This window comes from Clupea harengus, chromosome 19, assembly GCF_900700415.2.
Source record: "Clupea harengus chromosome 19, Ch_v2.0.2, whole genome shotgun sequence".
Lineage (NCBI taxonomy): Eukaryota > Metazoa > Chordata > Actinopteri > Clupeiformes > Clupeidae > Clupea > Clupea harengus.
The window spans coordinates 13286860-13304404 of NC_045170.1; the positions used below are offsets into that span (position 1 = coordinate 13286860).

Below are 17545 nucleotides of genomic sequence, written 5' to 3' on the forward strand. Positions count from 1 at the left end.
CCCCACTGTTATCTCAGACAGAGTAAGAAGTTGAAGCTTAGCTGGACGATGGACACAGTCTGCCCGGTGGAAGTTTCCGAATGAGCTTTGGCAGCACTAAAGACATGTGGCATTTGGCATTTGAATGTGATTGTGCCATATCCCTGCAAATTCCTACTAAGTCTGGTGGATGGGTCGCAATATGTTCACCTTGCCTAAACCTGTACCAACCATTTTGTGATGTCGCCGTCAACGGCAATGACTGTCTGATTTGAACACAATAAGAAAAAGGCCTTTCTGTAAAGGTCAGAGGATGAAAATGTACAGTTTTTACTGTAAAGGTCAGCGGATGAAATTCAAGTCACTGTTAGACAGGATCCCAGTGTCTGAAGATACTTCTCCAGGGCATGATTCGAGTTTCGTGCTTATTGAGATAGCCTTCCTGACTATTGTTTTTAAATCTGCTTGATAAATACTAATGACAAAAATGTCTTTTGCCTCAGTATTCTATGTACAACTCATCAGTCATTGAGCATGTTTGCCTCTTCTGAGAATTCGGCCTTGTCAGTACTCAGTCGATGTGATTATGTACTTTGTTTGTGTGACTCTCTTTGCTATTACATGGCTCATATTGACCTGAAAAATTATCTGGTTTTAATGAGAAGATGACTTCAGAAATAATGTAATGCTGAGCACTCAATCTTAGTCAGAAGAGAGTGTGCATTAACCCTACTTCCCGTGCATACTTCTCTAATATTACATAATGCAATTACACAAGGAAGCAGTACACTTATTGAAGGGAAAGTACTTTGAACATCAGCAACAGTGCTCCCAGTTGAAAAACAGAGACACCACATGATAGGTCTCTGAAATTCGAAACAATTCGAAAGTGCTTGTTGAACTTCCTCACCCGATGGCTCAAACAGGAGGGCAGCCTGCTTGGCTTTTGAGGCTAACAGGGGCATTGCTGTATGTGAACATAAAACCTGTTTCCATGGAAACGACCCAACACCTGAGGCAAATTTCCAACTTCGTATAGCTTCCATTGCTACCTGTCTTAAAAAGGTGCTTGAAGGGAAAAGTCCCTTATTCTGGCCGGGATACATACTGGCATCTAGTGTGGCTGAGAGAGGTGACACTGGTTTTCACAAAATCTGAAAAATGTTTAGTCAAATTCAGTCAAACACATGCGTGTTGATAGTGTAACAGTGTTTATATGTACTTGTGTATTTGTGTATGCTGAAGCAGAAATTATGTTTTTGTAAATAAATTACACCAGAGTAATTTTCAGCATCCAATACAGTACTGTGATTCAACCCCAAATCCGCTAAAAACAGAGATATAAGGGAAGAATATGAACAGCTGAGAGCTGGGATCTTTCCCATCTCAAGGACGAGTGATCATCAACTATTTTCTACATTAACATTGAGTACTCGTTAATCACGTGAGGCATGATCCAGTTTCCAGTCAGACCTTGGTAACAAGAGGAGGATGGCGACAGCTGAAAATGATAAATCAATTGTTTGGAAGTTCTTTGATAAAATAGAAAATGACAAATTTGATTAATAAGTGTTAAAATGATAATACTTATAAGTGATAAAATAAGCGTGCAACAATTGTGAGTTGTGGATGGATTTCTCACGGATGACTCTAACATAAAGTCTGTCATATACACTACTACAGTAACGCAGCTAAACAAAATGAATGTTCTTAAATGCAATCTAATATTTACCTCTGCCAAAGGGGATATGTTTTCAGTTAGTCTGTCTGCAAGCAGGATTACACAAGAACCACCACTGGCCCGATTTCCATGAAACTTGGTGGATAGGTGTAGCATGAGCCAAGGAAGAACACCTTCATTTTTGGGGCGGATTCGAGTCATTGGCCGGATCCACGAATTTAGTTTCACTTTCGCTAATGTTGCCAAATATGGCATACAATGTTTGACCTTGGGAGGTCTGCACTCTCCAAATGCCCTTTTAGTTTAATTTTTTAATCGGTTGGGCTTACTAATAATGACCAGGTTTCCCAGAATTTACAAAAAAAAAACGCCTCCCCACAAGGTGATTTGTGAAATCATGCACTCATGCAACCCTTAATGTAAATCACTCTTCACGTAAACTGTAAAATGATGTGCACTCCATTTCAAACCCCTGTTATCAGTTAAATGGACATCTTTTCTGGGTGGATAAAAAATTATGGTTGCACTAGGCACTCTTTCTGTAGAGGGTGGTTTTTATCAATCAAAATAATAAAAAATGACCTCTCATTTCCAAGATAAGGGTTAAAAAAACACTCTTTTGTTTGGCTCTGAGAAAGATGAACTGCAAATGCAATGCTTAAGTGTTTTTGGATTTATACCAAAACTGCTGGCAAATGACTCGATCTGCGGAGGGGGAGAGAAAAATGAGTGCTGAAAGTGTCACTGGGCGACAAAAAAAGATTTGCAGGTCTTGAAGCGTGCCTTTTAAAATGTGCATGCCTCATAAAGTCTTTTGTGGGGACTGGCAAGGCTGTTTGTGTTATGAGTGTCCAGTCTCTCAGTGTTATCTTCATTCACCTACACTGTGTCCTATGGTTTGAGGGTGATATTTAACAAGTCGTGATTACAAGATGACAAAAAACTGATTCCAGCTTGTAGATAACTCTACAGAAGATCATGTCATCCATTGTCCTAGGATACGGCGCGGACAGGTCTTTCTTTCTATGCGCTGGCGTCGACATGAAAACATATTTCAAAACCTAAAAGGGAAAAGCTAATAATCCATAATGAAACAAACCCCGAGGCTATTCCTGGGAATGATCCATCACACACATAGCTGGGCTATGAAAGCCCCGAGGTTGAGATGATACAGCATTCGCTTCGTGTCAGGGGCCTCGCGTGGACCAAGGGGACCGCATCCGATCGACATGCGCCGTGGCGCCTCACTAATATTTCCCCTCTTTTTACGAGGCTCTGACACCAACAACCCTATCAGCATCCATTCAGGGTCTGCCAGAGATGGGGCTGTATTTCATGGCCCTGTTGGGGGGCCGGGGGGAAATGGCAAGAGAGCCTAAGAGGATCCTGTCACCTTAAGAGCACCCTGGTGATGAAGGGGCCAATAGGGCCGAGCTAAGAGTCTGCTAGAAGATTGTTCTGGACCCGGGGCCTCAGAGGAAACATATATCCACCTGGCAACAGGGGTGGGGTAAGGGAGATCTAATCAACGCCTAATAACAGCACAGTAGGAGTTGTTCTCGCTCATAAATCAATGTACAAAATAATTGCTAATACACTGGGTATCGATTAGCCCACCTAGCACCTCATTTTCGGAGGCTATGGCTAAGAACTAACAAAGTGACAAGGGTAAAGTGTTATTTCTTTCTCACGCAGACAGCTGGGCCGGAAAAATGACTCGGGCAGGCAGTAATTCTTAATTGACACCTGTCAGGATAATGGGTGCAGTCGCAGCTGCTGCGGGAGAATTTCTCCCTAGTCCTGTTCATCTGTCAGCTCTAATACCTTTCCGAGCAGTGCTTTTCTTTTTTCCCTCTTCACTGCCTCTCCCCCTCTCCCCCTCCCTCTTATGCATTCTTCCTTTCTTTGTCTCTTTTTCTCAGACACCCAAATTGTGCTGAAGGCTTTATTTAAAGAAATCCAATAATCATACAGCAAGAAACATGCCAGGCAATTTATATGCCATTTTATTTAAATTAGAGTCATGGGCAGGGCATTGAGAAAACACGAAGCAAGTACAGCACGAGGGTTAGGGGAGGAGTTACATGGAGTCCCAGGACACAACACCCACATGTCTGTGCATTTTTTTCTTTTGTTCACTTGATATCATCAAAGGATCGGCAAAACCACACAGATTAACCATAAACTGAAAGGTTAAAGACCTGGGATGACACATTGAGTGTGGTAAATTCAGTCAACAGTGTGTCATTCAAAGACTTTTTACAGAGCATTAATGTACGTGCCCAGAAAACTGGCTCTCGTTAATATAACAATGTGAACAGGCTGACGAGGTTATAACGGACACCATTCGTTTCATCCCTTCTAGACGAGAGCAAACTGTCGACCTTTCAACGCCCACACGCCAGAATCCAGCTGTCTACAGTTACAGATGAACTCAAGGGCGAGTTACATTTGTACAAAACTTAATGTGTGTGGCAACTAGCGTGGGTAAGTGCAACTGAAGCTATGAAATGGAATCTTAAAACATCTAGGGGAAAAAAAATACTTTTTCCTCAGATATTAAATGAGAGAGTAGGAGAAAAAACGGAATTGGGAGATGGGTTTAAGAGAGAGAGAGAGAGCGAGGGAGAGAGAGAGAAAGACAGTTCAGACAGAGGTTCCCATGGGTCTGCTTTGACCTCCTGAAGTACCTCATGCTTCCAACCTCCCGTGGCTAAGTCATGACTCCAGCTTTTTCTTCTTTTTCTTTCGTTGGAATTTTTTCTCTCCCTCCCTGACTCACTCTGGGAAAAAAATTAGCTGAGACATGAAACTTTGATCAAACAGCACATACCTGACTCCTTTGATAGTGTGATTTCCTGTTAGACCTACATGATATGCTCAGTTCTACTTCCCATGCACAGGCTCAATTAACTGTTTATGAGGCTATCTCTGAAACTATGAAATTTACAGAGCAAATATGATGTTCTCTCTTTTGAAAAACAGTCCAAGTGTATCTATCTGGTCTACATAAGAATAACCAGCCACTAAAAGGGGCTCATTTGCCTACCCCTGCAGGGAAGACTTTGATCTCTGAACAGGAGGTGGCCATGACAGAGAACTTGTGTATTTATAAATTATGAACTCCCAGCTGCGCTGAGAACTGACTAAAGCCTGTTTGTTTTACACAGCTCACTATCACACTGTAACACTCACTAATCCTAACATAAATTTCTTTTTAAGATCTTTACCTCTTGCTAAGACCAATCATACATCAGTCACTTTGACTCAACAATCTGTAGAAGAAAAAAAGAGGACTCGAAGGAGGTGAAATCTGATGAGAGAAGTCTTGGAAGACACACTCCCTTATTTCCTGGATGCATCAGACTAAGGTCAACAGACAGAGACACAACCAAGAGGTGAAGTCTAATATGTCAATTGTAAGAGGGGGCTGTTTTAATGAACAGCTTGGAAAACCATGAGTTTCCTCACCATGGGCAATAACACACAACACATTAGGGCATCCTCCACAAAGCTGCTATACTCTTCCATAAAGGCAGTAACAAACATTAAGTTAATGGCTCTTAAACCCCACGGCCATGGAAGCACTGATGGAAGGGCTTTGCACTCTTTCCGCAGCTCAGATTTTCTCCTCTACCAGTACCAGGTCTTTTTGTGTTTGTGTTTGAAATTGTCTCTATGGATTAAATATAATAATTTGACCTGTGTTGTTGATAATACAGTTCTTGAAAAAGGAAAACAAATACCCTGGATTTAACAGGAAAGACTCGACTGGCCTTACCCTAAGCTACAATACAAATCACGACAATATAACTGAACACATCTGAACCAGCTTAAAGATGTCACTAAGCGAGCACATATATATATATTGGTGTTAAAACAAAGAGAGGAAATGCTGCACATATAATGCCAACCAAATAGAAAAGGATTCCAGAAAAACATACAGGCTTTATGTTTTCCCTTTTTCGCTTTTCTTCCTCAGCTTGCTGGTGCAGTTAAGAGCCAGAATTACTGAGGTCATTAAGCAGGCGCAGTCCAGTGACGTGATTAGTCAGGTAGCAAAGTCCATTTGTCACCTGGGCTGGAAAATTGAGTTAATGCAGCACTACGGGCAACAGGGACTGTATAATACTGGGTTGATTACATCAAGGCAGCTGCGGACTTGACACCTTGCAGAATTTGTCAGCATTAATCGTTAGGGCCTGTCACAAATCCATCAGCTCCACAGATAATTAGGGACCCCCATCTGATGAAGCTGCCGAGAGCAACCTTACCTTTTCCTCCTCATAATTAAGAAGCCTCTCGCTTCTCAGGAAAGGGTGGTCTCGTTCTTCTGTCTTAACGGCCCCTCTAATATTGAGTCCATCACTACTGAATAAGAAAATAACATCCTCTGGACAACGCTCCTCCCTTCCACCCTCCCTTTAAAAAAAATATATCTGGTTTTGCCCTTGTGTGAAAATCTGGGAGGTGACTCAATCATTTTGTGAATACTAGCCTGTAAGTGAACTGAGATGAATGCGAGCAGATATATCTGTTTTAAAACATATATGGTAGTCTACCTTCCTACGATATTTTGAATATTGCGCTGAAATTCTGGTCGAAAAATGAAAAATGATGAAGCATGGAAAGCATTGACTTGGTTTGGTAGAATGGTTTTGAAGTGCCTTAGCTCTGTGTTCATTGCAACTTGGGTAAACAATGGAGTGAACAAAAGTGAGCATTACTGGTGTAGTTGATAAATTACGAATAACTGCAATGGTAATCAATCAGATCACCTATTCAAAGCACACATTCAGAGCTCATTCAAAGAAAACAACCAAAATCAAATGAGAAAAAAAGAGGGGAATATAGAGTAGAGGCTGAAGAAGAAATGCACTGCCTCTTTGCCAATGCATTATTAAGTCGATCCATTTGTTTGTTGAAAACACTCAGCTTCTTTGAAATTTTAGCTGAACACTTAAGACACAGGAAGGTTCCTAAATGTACCTGGTCTCGTTTTTCTGTTACGAATTGTGATAATTGTGTGGTATTGTCATTTTTCGAGCTGTAGGTTTGCCTATTTCATGGTAGAGGATTTGCTGCATCATATGACAGGGGACTCTCTGGTTTGCAAACTGCACTCATTATCATGACTCTGGCTCATCTCACTTGATATTATCTTGCCACACAAGATGGACAAACCGAAATGTTATGGATTCCATTAAGGAGTCCAAATCTAAAGAAGCCTTCCGGAGGGAATATGTGGTGATCTGTTCCTCACTATGGTACAAAATCATTTTTTAATAGCAATCTTAGAGCACTGAAGATGCAGAGACACGGTAGGCCTATGAGTGTGTGCATGCTTGGCGACGGGGGACATCTTCTGTCAGCCAAATGCTGGGTGTTACTTCTGTGATATCGTCACACCCCAGCAGCCATGATCGCCCCCATCCCCCTGGAGACTGACAGGGGAACTATTTCCCTACTTGAAAACGGTCTTTCCTTGGTCACTCTCTCTTTTCGACCGAGACAAGTGTGCTTTTAGAGAGGTTAAAGCTTTTAAGGCGCATACGTGTTTCCATGGTGAGTGATTTGGTCATGTTTATTAGGAATGAATAGATCGAAGACACGATATGACAAGATACAAGTCAAGCTTCAAGTATAAGGCCAAGCAACAAAGGCTAGCTTTACCTCTTTAAATCGACTTTGTCAATAAAAGTAAACTGGATCATTATTGTCCTTATTCTTCTAAAAATGTATTACTCTATTTAGGGAATTATTTATAATATAGCCAATGTGTTGTAGCGTATGCTTAAACTGAAATATCTAAGTTAAATAAACTAGCACACTAAACTACAATGTCTACGATTCAGCTACTGCAAACCAGAGAGGGCTTTTTCTGTAAGCATCTGCAACACTTCACTGACCAACAGCTATGCAAGGGGATTTACGGTCAAGCGTCCCTTAAAAACTTTTAGACTACATTTTCATGTTCCATGACTTCTTTATATCGTTTTCAGACAAACAGAAAGTACACGTTATCACTGATGGAGAACTTGACTGACGCTAATTTTAAAAGTGTAAAGGATTGTCTTAGCCTACCTGAAGACCGCCTTGGCGCTTGCTGTTTTCTCCGTGGCATGCTTCTGCTCAGGACTTTCCGCTTGACTTTTCATGCAGAACCGAAATAATGGAGATAAGCAAAGATGAAACCACTGGAACAGTTGCTCTCGGACACACCATACGCAGTATTTTCTTCTTTTCTTCAATAACGGATTTTTGTAGAACTGTCTTATCAAACGTAAAAGTTCAACCTATGTGATGGCCACATGTAAATTCGAGAAAAATAGCCAGCATTCTCCACAGTAGGGTTTTCATCTGATGTATTTTACGGATTCGGTGTCACTGCATGGTGATCAGCGGTACTCTCCGTTCAAATACAGTTCTAACGATGTGGGCTACGGCACAGTCAGTCACAATCGGTCTCTCTCCCGCGTCCATCAGCAGTATCCCGGCTCGACGGAAACAGGTTGGAACAGATTTTCCTCAAGAGTGAAACCACCGAGAAAATAGCAATAATATCAACTTCCAGTGTGAGAAACCGCGTTGAAATATATTTTCTTTCCAACAGCTCCTATGTGGTTCGGATTCTGAAATATAGTAAAAAAAAAAAAAGAAAAACATAGGCATTAGATGGTTAGTGTCATTCAAGCACTTAGCCAAGCAGTTCGTAAAACATTTCGGTCATAATGTTTCTGATGGCTATTTCCTTACGCGACCGAAACACAAGCTCTGTTCCCACATTTGTTCGCCCGTCCGAAAAAAATCAAAATTATTCACCCTTACTTCAAGTAGGCTCGATGAGGGCGCTTCACGTTAGCTGTCGTAGCGTGGAGGAGAAAAACAAAGCCTAAATCGGCAACGCTCCGGAAGAATGGACATCAACTTATCACTCTTTTTCAAAAAACTCCATGGAGAAAGGCGAGACCGCTTCTTTTCGTTGTAATAGATGTCGGTTATTCTGGATACGGTAGGGGCATTTCAGACCGTCTCAACTGATAGACAGACACATCGAGTTGCTTCTCTGCCTCACTTTTCCTCACTCCACCCCTTCAGGAGCGTCACTCTGACAGTAGAAACCCACCTGTCAATCTTGTTCAGCATTCTTGTTCCTTCCCTCACTCAATGTATTCTACTGTAGACAGAACGCCCCCCAGAAGACAAGCGTTTGAAGTTTGCTCTTCATGTCCATGGTAGCCTATACATAGGGTTGTGTGTCTTATTAATGATCGTATTGATGTGGCTTGAAATATTTAAAGGAAACCCCTTGTTATACGGGATGATTTCATGTATGTTTTTTTTTTGTCGTGTAAGGTGTGTAGGCTACTGTTCGCAGCTCTGTAACAAACTAGGCTACTTTTCCTAAAGGTATGGCTATTTCGCCATCTTAATAACAGGGAATCAGGCAGCCATCTGTATTTGTGTGGTACTACTGCGAAATAAAAATCCTATTGGCCTATATTATCTGGGGAATGTCACTTTTAACCTGAAATTTACATTTTCTTGTGAGTGGATAAAACACTTTCAATATAGCTTAAAATGCCCACGACGAGATCAGATATATGCTAAATACTTAGCCATAGACCGGCGATTATGTCAAAGTTAACTATTTGTAACATTTTGCATACTTTCTGACCCCCAAGAAGGTTGTTACAAGTTTCAGATTGATTCGTTACACCTTACTAGGAAGTAGCTTAAGCACTTCACATGGGAAGGGGAGGGACTGGTGAAATGAAGTCCACTGTGGCCAAAGCAAGCCTGTCCATCCACGCGTATTGCTTATCAAATACAAACCTCCTCAAATGTTAACTAGCTGGTTTGTAGGACCACTGCAACATAAGTTCGGTGAATGCCGCTAAGCATGTGTGCACACTGTATTTATGGATAATGACTAGGCTACTGTACGATATCTATCCATATACATACAGCAATCGGGTTGAACCTGGACTTCATTAAATCCTACATAGCGTACGTAGTGGACATGGTTTCCAGATCTCGCTCTCTGGGTTTACAAGTGAGTGGGTGTGGGTTTAAATATCTAATGGAGAAAAGGCATTGCAGAATCTCTCACCGGACGAGAATAGCATCGTTGTGTCCACCGCCCCCCACCCCACAACACCACACCCCACCCCACCCATCTAACGGATTTTTTTTAAACGGTTCTTTATCGCTTCGGCAGCCAACACTCTGAGTTTGTCTTGACTCAGCCCAAATCGCCACCAAAAACCGATTCCGTTCTGTATGTTCATGGATACAGCTCTTATAAGTATTTGGTGAGTGTTGATAATCATTTTTCAATTTACAGTGATATGGCTTGAAATGATAATAAAATAACTTGCCTTTGTAAGTTCTAAGTATTAAACCATGAGTGGTGGGCGATTTAGCAGCAAAAACTTTAAAGAAAGACGTTCTGTATCTCTGAAAATGTCCTTACCTTTTCTGGGCGAGAGCATCCTTGAGGAATTGCCAGTCTCTATTACACTGATCATTTATGCTGACTAGTTGTCGGATGAAGCTAATAATGGGAAAATATTTGAAGTTCCGCCCCAACATCTGTCTATCTATCCATCCCGGCATCTCCCCTCCATCTGCCTGTCGCTCTTGATACTTACGTCACTCGTCCTCCGTTAGGCGCTCAACGGGGAAGCGGGACTGGCGCAAACTGGGACTGGCGTTCAACTGCTTTAGGTTCGAACTCCTGTTTGAAATGAACAGATATTCATCTTTAGAGGAGCATGATTGAGAAGAATTTGTGAAGAAGTTACTGTCATTGTATCCATTTGTCACTTTAAGTTGTCGGCTTTTTTGGTGAAAACTGTTATGGGTTGGTTCTGCATCAGTGCGTATATGAGTTGATTGCACATTAAAAATAGGCTATGCTACTAATATCCATTGAGGTACACAAGATAGATAGCATTAATATTACAATTCTGATGATTATTATTACAATTGTTATTATTATTATACTTCTTGTCGTGTGTAGCCTAGTATTAGTTATTGGTGACTCAGCGGAAGGCATTATTGAGTCATTTTAAGTATCCCAATTAGGTTTATTAATTCCAAAATAGCACAATCTTTGAACTCTGAGCAGTATTTCTTCTTCCTTAATCTTAATCAAGGCCATGCCATGCGAGGCCGTTACTAGGTTTATGGAGATTAGACCCAAAATGATCAATAGTAAATAAAACCTCCCCCTATGTTTCGGACATTAATTCAAATGTAATTGGTTTGTTGTTCGGGTCGTGGGTTGATGCAAAGTTCTTCTATTAATTGATAGTTCAGAAGAGGAAGGGGTAGGTCACCGCATCATTTTAAGATGTAAAGTAGATCATTTTAAGTCTATGTTTGTGAACTAATCATCCCTTGATGAACTAGCATAAACAACTAACTTTGGCATAAACCTCGCAAAGGCCATGTGTATGGGGTAAATGGAGACCTCGAAATAGCGCAAAATAGTTTAAAATAAAAACGTAAATAGTCTTTGACATGATAAATAGGTGTTTTGTTTCAACAACAGTAATTGCTTATGTGAAACTTTCTTCTATGGTCTTTATTGATAAAAAAAAAAATGCCAGAGCTAATCTATATATCCTGAATACCACATATACTGTTCATATGTTTTTCTCCATACACATATATGTATCTGTTTTGTTTTTATAACCAGCATTATGACAGTATATTGTTTTGTGTTTGGATGGAATATTAAACAGACTCTGTTATTCATTAATTTTGCTATTTTGATAGCAGGAGTATAAAGCCACCAACTTCTGGTAAGACGGCAGAAAAAGTAACCTACGTTGAGCACATTCAGTAGTAGATATATTGTTATTCTTTAAGGTAGACATCCTTTCATGAAAGTATTGTAAACTAAAAACATCTATATTCATCCCTCTTTCTAAAGAATGTACCATGGACAACAGTTCAACTGTGTGTTTACTGACTATTATACAAATCCCATCAGTCCACAGAGCTTGCGATGTTACTGTCAGATTTTGATCTGTGATGTTGCCCACACAACATCAGTAAACAGTTTCATCTCAGAACACACAAAGTGCAGTCTCTCTGTCTCCATTTCTTTCTGTCTCTGACTAAACTGGAGAAGGACAAAATGGTGGTTCTTGCCTCTGCTCCTGTCGACGTTTAGACTGTCCGTGAAATCCAAGGTTAATCGTTTAGAGAAATAATGCGCCCTACAGATGTAAAGATTCTGGCGTTCGTGGTGAGGTATGCTGGTGGTTTGCAAAAGCTGTGTCACCTCAGCTGTTTGGTTCGAAGGATGGAAACATGTTATTTTGTCAGAACTTTAACACTTCAAGTGGAATTTTCCAGAAGAATGGGAGTCAAGCACAGCCTATGCAAGGCAACTGCAGGCACAATGACAAGATTGAATGTGAAATACTGAGGGGGTAGTGCTGCACTACGCTTTGATGGAGACTTCTTTTTTTCTGCTCAGGCAGTCGCATTAGATCAACACATTATGATCCAAATTGCTGGCAAAATATACGATTCACGACAGCATTGCACATGTGTCCACCGACAGAATGTCAAGATCTAAACATTACTGAACAACATGGAATACCTCTCCCTCTCCCCAGATATGCGGAAAATCGGAGTTTTTAACAGCCTCAATTACAATGTGATTAAATGCTTGCCTGATTTGTGTTTTTTAAGATATAAGTACTGGCTGATACATGCCCAAACTGTAAATGTGTACGAGCAGAGAATGGGGAGTGGTTGTTAGTCAAAAGACAAATACAGAAACACCAGATATACTCCCATAAACATACTCCTGTAAACACAGTGGTCGCTGACAACCTACATGACTTTCTCCTTTAGGTTGGTCAGCGTGACATTGGCTTCAATGGTGGATGACCTTGTGGGATGACCCATCTGTCGTCCTGGGCCTAAACAGTGGCAGTGAGAGAGCTATGCAGAGCCTGAGTGCTCTGATTCTCACCTCTGCAGATGGTGAGGGCGCCTCACGTAAAAACAACACAAAGGTCAGAGGTCAGCGATGTTGACTACTTGTAGCACATAGCAATTCATGAAAGTGTTGAACCCATAGAAATTCATGAAAAATATATTTTATGTGAAAGAAAAAGGGTATGTTTTCACATTATCATTTGTGCCATCAGTAAGAACTTTAAGATCGGAGCATAAAATGAGGTCGGTAGATTTTAGGACAAAATGTGAAGGCAGGCCTGGAGACAAAACGTGTCAAAAAGGAGCAAAAAAGTAGGTGACACCCTCTTTTTAAAGTGTTAGTAAACACACACATTTTGTTGCACTAAACACACAGTCGAACACATAAAACCCTGAGGATTACTTTGTTGTTACGATTGATTTGACATCAGTCGATCATCACAAAAACAAAGTATAGTTTTGCTTTTTAGTGTCGTCAAAATCTCTGGAATACTTTATGCATGATGAGGTCACAATGTGGTTCTAATTTTGTGGTTTGTGTTTAGTAATAAAATGACAAATCAGTGACTAAAATGGATCATTTTAGTAGCTGGGTAATTATAAATGGCTTTGACAAGATGATGCATTGGAAATGATGAATGACAACTGCACGTTTTAAAATATGCACATGTGTACTGTCAATCATATTTCAAAGATGTACAAACCGAATCTCTGTTGTTCTAACAGAGTACATCTGTGTAATCACTTGCTATTAGTTGAGTTAGTCTTCCTTCAGTCATCCATGCAACAGGTAAGGAATTTTGGACTTGATTTGATGTTGCTTTGGATAAAAGTGTCTGCCAAATACTTAACCTTACACTTTGTAAATCAGCTATACACTACACATAGAGCAAAGCAACATGCTAGTGTAGCATGAGAAGACTCTACACCAACATTTTTCAGGCAGGTAAAAGGCATTTTGACTTTTGAGGCCATGGTCTTTTTTGTATTATTTACAAATGATTTTTGCCTGATAATACTTTGTCAGTTCAAATCCTTAAACATGTCTGAAAATATGCTTTGCATACTGATTAAATATGGTAATTGTGGTATATGATTTTGTGGTACATGTGGTACAAATATAAATATGATAAAAGTAACAGTCCAACACTGTGGACCATCTGCATATGTCTATTCCACAACTGTGTTATCATATAAATATATGTACAAAGGATCGTAAGGGGATAAGATGTACAATTTACAGAACCACTGATATTTCTGGGGACAGAAATGTTTCCTTCCTGCTTATAGCGATCTCACACAATACCACATTGCTTCCACAACAATTACTAATTAAATGACTACATTGCCCATAACTAGGTATATGTGACATAAGCCAGAGTGTCTCTGTCAGTGTGTTACAGCCACTCGGTTACCCCTGAATACTCAACTTAATTGGGTGTATATCTTAAGCACAGGCATTTCTCCTTCTAATTAAAGATTCATGTCAGAGGCAAGACTAAAAGTCATTAATAAATAATATGACTTGAAATCATACAATTTACTGAATACTTGGAGGATGAAAATCTTCCAGATAAAATTGTTGTTCGTTTCTTCCCACTGAGTGACCAAGACTATTCATCTAGTTTTTTTTGTTTTTTTTGACAAAGAAAGTGTTTATGAGTCCAATAATGTGAGTGTAACAGTAATGTAAGACATGGCGCTGTATTTGCATAATGATGATAGTGTGTGCAATTACTTCACATTCACATTAATCAGTTCATTCAGACATTTATCACTGAAGGGACCAGAAAGTACAGATCTCTGCATTTAAATCAAGCAGGATTTGCTTTACATGGACAAAATCATATTTCATCACCAAAATAACAGAGAACCTCCATTAATTATCGTCTTAAGTACAAATTTGATTAAAATGCATGATTAGTATGCATCATTTTTACTCTTTATTTTACTCAATAAAGCAAAAGGGATGAGAATCCTAAAAATGTGCATCTTTCTGAATGGAAATGGGAACATCTGTGACCATAGGTGGGATGTTTTTTGTGACTTCGATGGTAAAATGGTACGTTAACTATACTGTCTGCTCAAGTCGAACTGGCTTTGATATTTTAAAATGAAATAGCATGGCTAATCACCTAAAGAAATATTAAGCAGTATGCCACAAAAAGGGTGTAATGATATACCATTATAATGATGTCTGTATTCGTCTTTGACTTACTGCGGTTCAAGGACATGAACCATTTCAGAGATATTTATCCTTTGCACACAAATCTATATCTTATCTGCCTTTTTTCTTTCTTACACTTTTTTTCCTATTCTGTCATTCGTATCACAGATTTTTCTAACCAACATGTCTTGAGGCTTAAGATAAAACTATTTTCATAGCGCATGAAATCCTCAATCAGTGACGGGTCAGATGAATTTCCACAATCTATTGGTAGCTGGAATATAAGAATATATGACGAAAACAATAAAGAAAGTCGCTTTTACTGTGTCATGGAAAGGGACTATCAGCAGATCCATCAGATAAGGAGGCATAATTAAAATGTCACCTCTCTTGGCAGTGGATAGTCATAATCGATCTACATACAATAACTCATTACTTTTTGTATTTCTAGAAAAACCTGATGAAGAAAGTTATCTGAGGTACCAAGGAATGACATGGAAGGAAGCCGTTTTATTTTCATAGATGGTATTAAAAGGTCTATTGTTGTCAGACTTTTAAACAGACAATTAAATGACAACAAAAAAAGAGGGACGAGAATGAACCTCTCCACAATTGCTTGCAGACAGGTTGGTATGCAGGGATGTAGCCGGCGTTCTGCGAGAGGGTGGGTAGCTCTCCCCTAAAATCAGTTGATTTTATGTTGTGCAGATTATCCATGTTTTGAGTCTGTGTGTGGGAGTGTGTGTTTGTGTGTGCGAAAGAGTGTCCTCCATGATGAAAATCATGGACATGATTTCGACTCTATCTCAGGTTGGGCTGGATGACCCCCTCTGAGTGTGCCCAGTTAAAACACTACTGAGTCCGAGCCTTTTTTAGGTAGTCTGACATGCCTTGATGTTTTTGTATATTTCCCCTAAGCAAAAACATTGAGGCAAAAGTGGCATTTATGATTATATTCTAGAAGACCTCAGCAATAATAACATGAGAGTAAAAGGAATGTAGTAAAAAAATATATATATTTAAATCAAATCTAAACATACCCTTACAAAAACGACATATCCCTCGTTAGGGAGAGTGGACTCCAAAGGGTTTTAAGTAAGCCAACTAATACTGATACATTCTCAAGAATTGCCCACTAATACTTGCAATCCTAACTTAAATAGTCTTCGGTAGGCGCTTTCAGACTGGGCTGGAGGAAGATTTTTCATAGTTCTTAGAACTGTTGAAGGAAGTATCCCCTTTTTTGTGAGTCCACACTGCAACGATCATGGTGTGAGGTAGTCATAATAACCACATAATAACCACATACTCAATCTATTTGGTTTGGAAACAACTATGGATGCAGTTTAGTGGAAAAAAAGGTCCTTTCATTTTTAACTTAAACATATCCAAAAGCATCAGGCCGTCATGGAATTTAGGCTTTAACAGCGTGCATATATGGAAACATATTGTATGGTTTGAGATACCCGCTAAGGGTGAGGTATAAAGTTAAAAGCTAAGAGGCAATTCAAGCTGCAGAAAAGTGTGTGGAATGCCCTGGCATTTTGAGCAGTTCAAATTTGTGTGCAAAATTACATATAGGGCCCTGCCTATTACACCAGGTATAGAGCTCTTCTGAAGTTAACTGCTACTCATTCTTTGAGTGATATGATACCTGATGTTGGTCAAACAGATTACTCTATACGTTTCAATATGATGGTATTGATGGGTTTAAAAACTGTGGAGAGAAGAACAGAATACAAATGAAGCACAAATACAGTAAATATCACATGCACTATTTTGCAATGCCTTTGATTCATGGAAGGAATTCTGAGAATTCATGAAAGAACTTACATGGCCCAAACTCATTTAGATAGCACCGTAATTATTTTTAATGATATCTACTATTTCTACAGTAAGAACTAAAGGAAAAATGTGTGCAAATCTGGAAGGATCAAGTAGGTTGGAAAAGATTAAATATTTTTATACAACATGCTAAGTGTTAGCATTCCAGTCAGAGGAAAAACATATTTTAGGGAAGGGAAATGTTTATTATCAGTTGCCTGAAGTCATACTACAGCCATACCATCAACAGAGGACTCGGCTGAATGTGTCTCTGTGTCCGCAAACAGCCGTGGCTGGGGGCTGCTGGAGCCTCGTCTAGAAATGCTACAAACAGCATACAAAGGCATGCTCCTTTGATATCTGGTAAGCTTTCAAAACAAAACAAAACCAGACAAAAACACAACTGTATGTTGTTTCTTTTTACTATTTCTTTTTATAGATGTATATATGTATCTTAGTAACTGTTTTGAAGTGTGTGTGTATATATATGTATTTATATATAGGCCTACGGCAACCCTTTGACAATGACACATAAATTGTCATTTAGCCTGTTACCTGTTTTTAATCAAAAAGAAAAATACAGATGCCCAACTGCTGTTGCATAGCTTTTCTTAAACATTGATTCTACATTTGAACAATTGAACACTTTCAATGTCATTTAATCAATTAGTTAAACTTAAATATTTTATTACTTTAATATTTTTTATTTTATTTGATCAGAGCTCTTGTTTAGAATGGATCAAATCCGGCCATATCAAATAACGTTATTTTTGATTGTCTATGTATCATTCCATTCGTTCTATAGGATAGTTGGTTATTTAAGGTCATGTTCCGTAATTTCACCCTCAACCTGCGCCTCCCTTTCTGTACCTCCTGTTCCTGTATTTTTGCACGTCTGGTTAGATGCTAACTGCATTTCATTGGCTTTG

General features: G+C 39.5%; 1 protein-coding gene across 4 annotated transcripts in view; it reads right to left on the reverse strand.

The window, feature by feature from the left end:
• tshz1 (teashirt zinc finger homeobox 1) overlaps window positions 1-11011 on the reverse strand; it is a 36163-nt gene extending 25152 nt beyond the window's left edge. Inside the window, exons 1-2 of one of the 4 annotated variants that reach the window (XM_031585944.2) lie at window positions 10137-11011; window positions 7745-8292 (exon numbers count right to left, since the gene is read on the reverse strand). In XM_031585944.2, coding sequence (XP_031441804.1) covers window positions 7745-7784 — 40 coding nt within the window. In that variant the 5' untranslated portion in view covers window positions 7785-8292; window positions 10137-11011. Of the gene's footprint in view, window positions 1-7744; window positions 9287-10136 lie in introns of those variants that run through there. The other 3 variants (XM_031585941.2, XM_031585942.2, XM_031585940.2) reach the window with 3 other exon arrangements.
• Between the last annotated feature and the right edge of the window lie 6534 nt (window positions 11012-17545).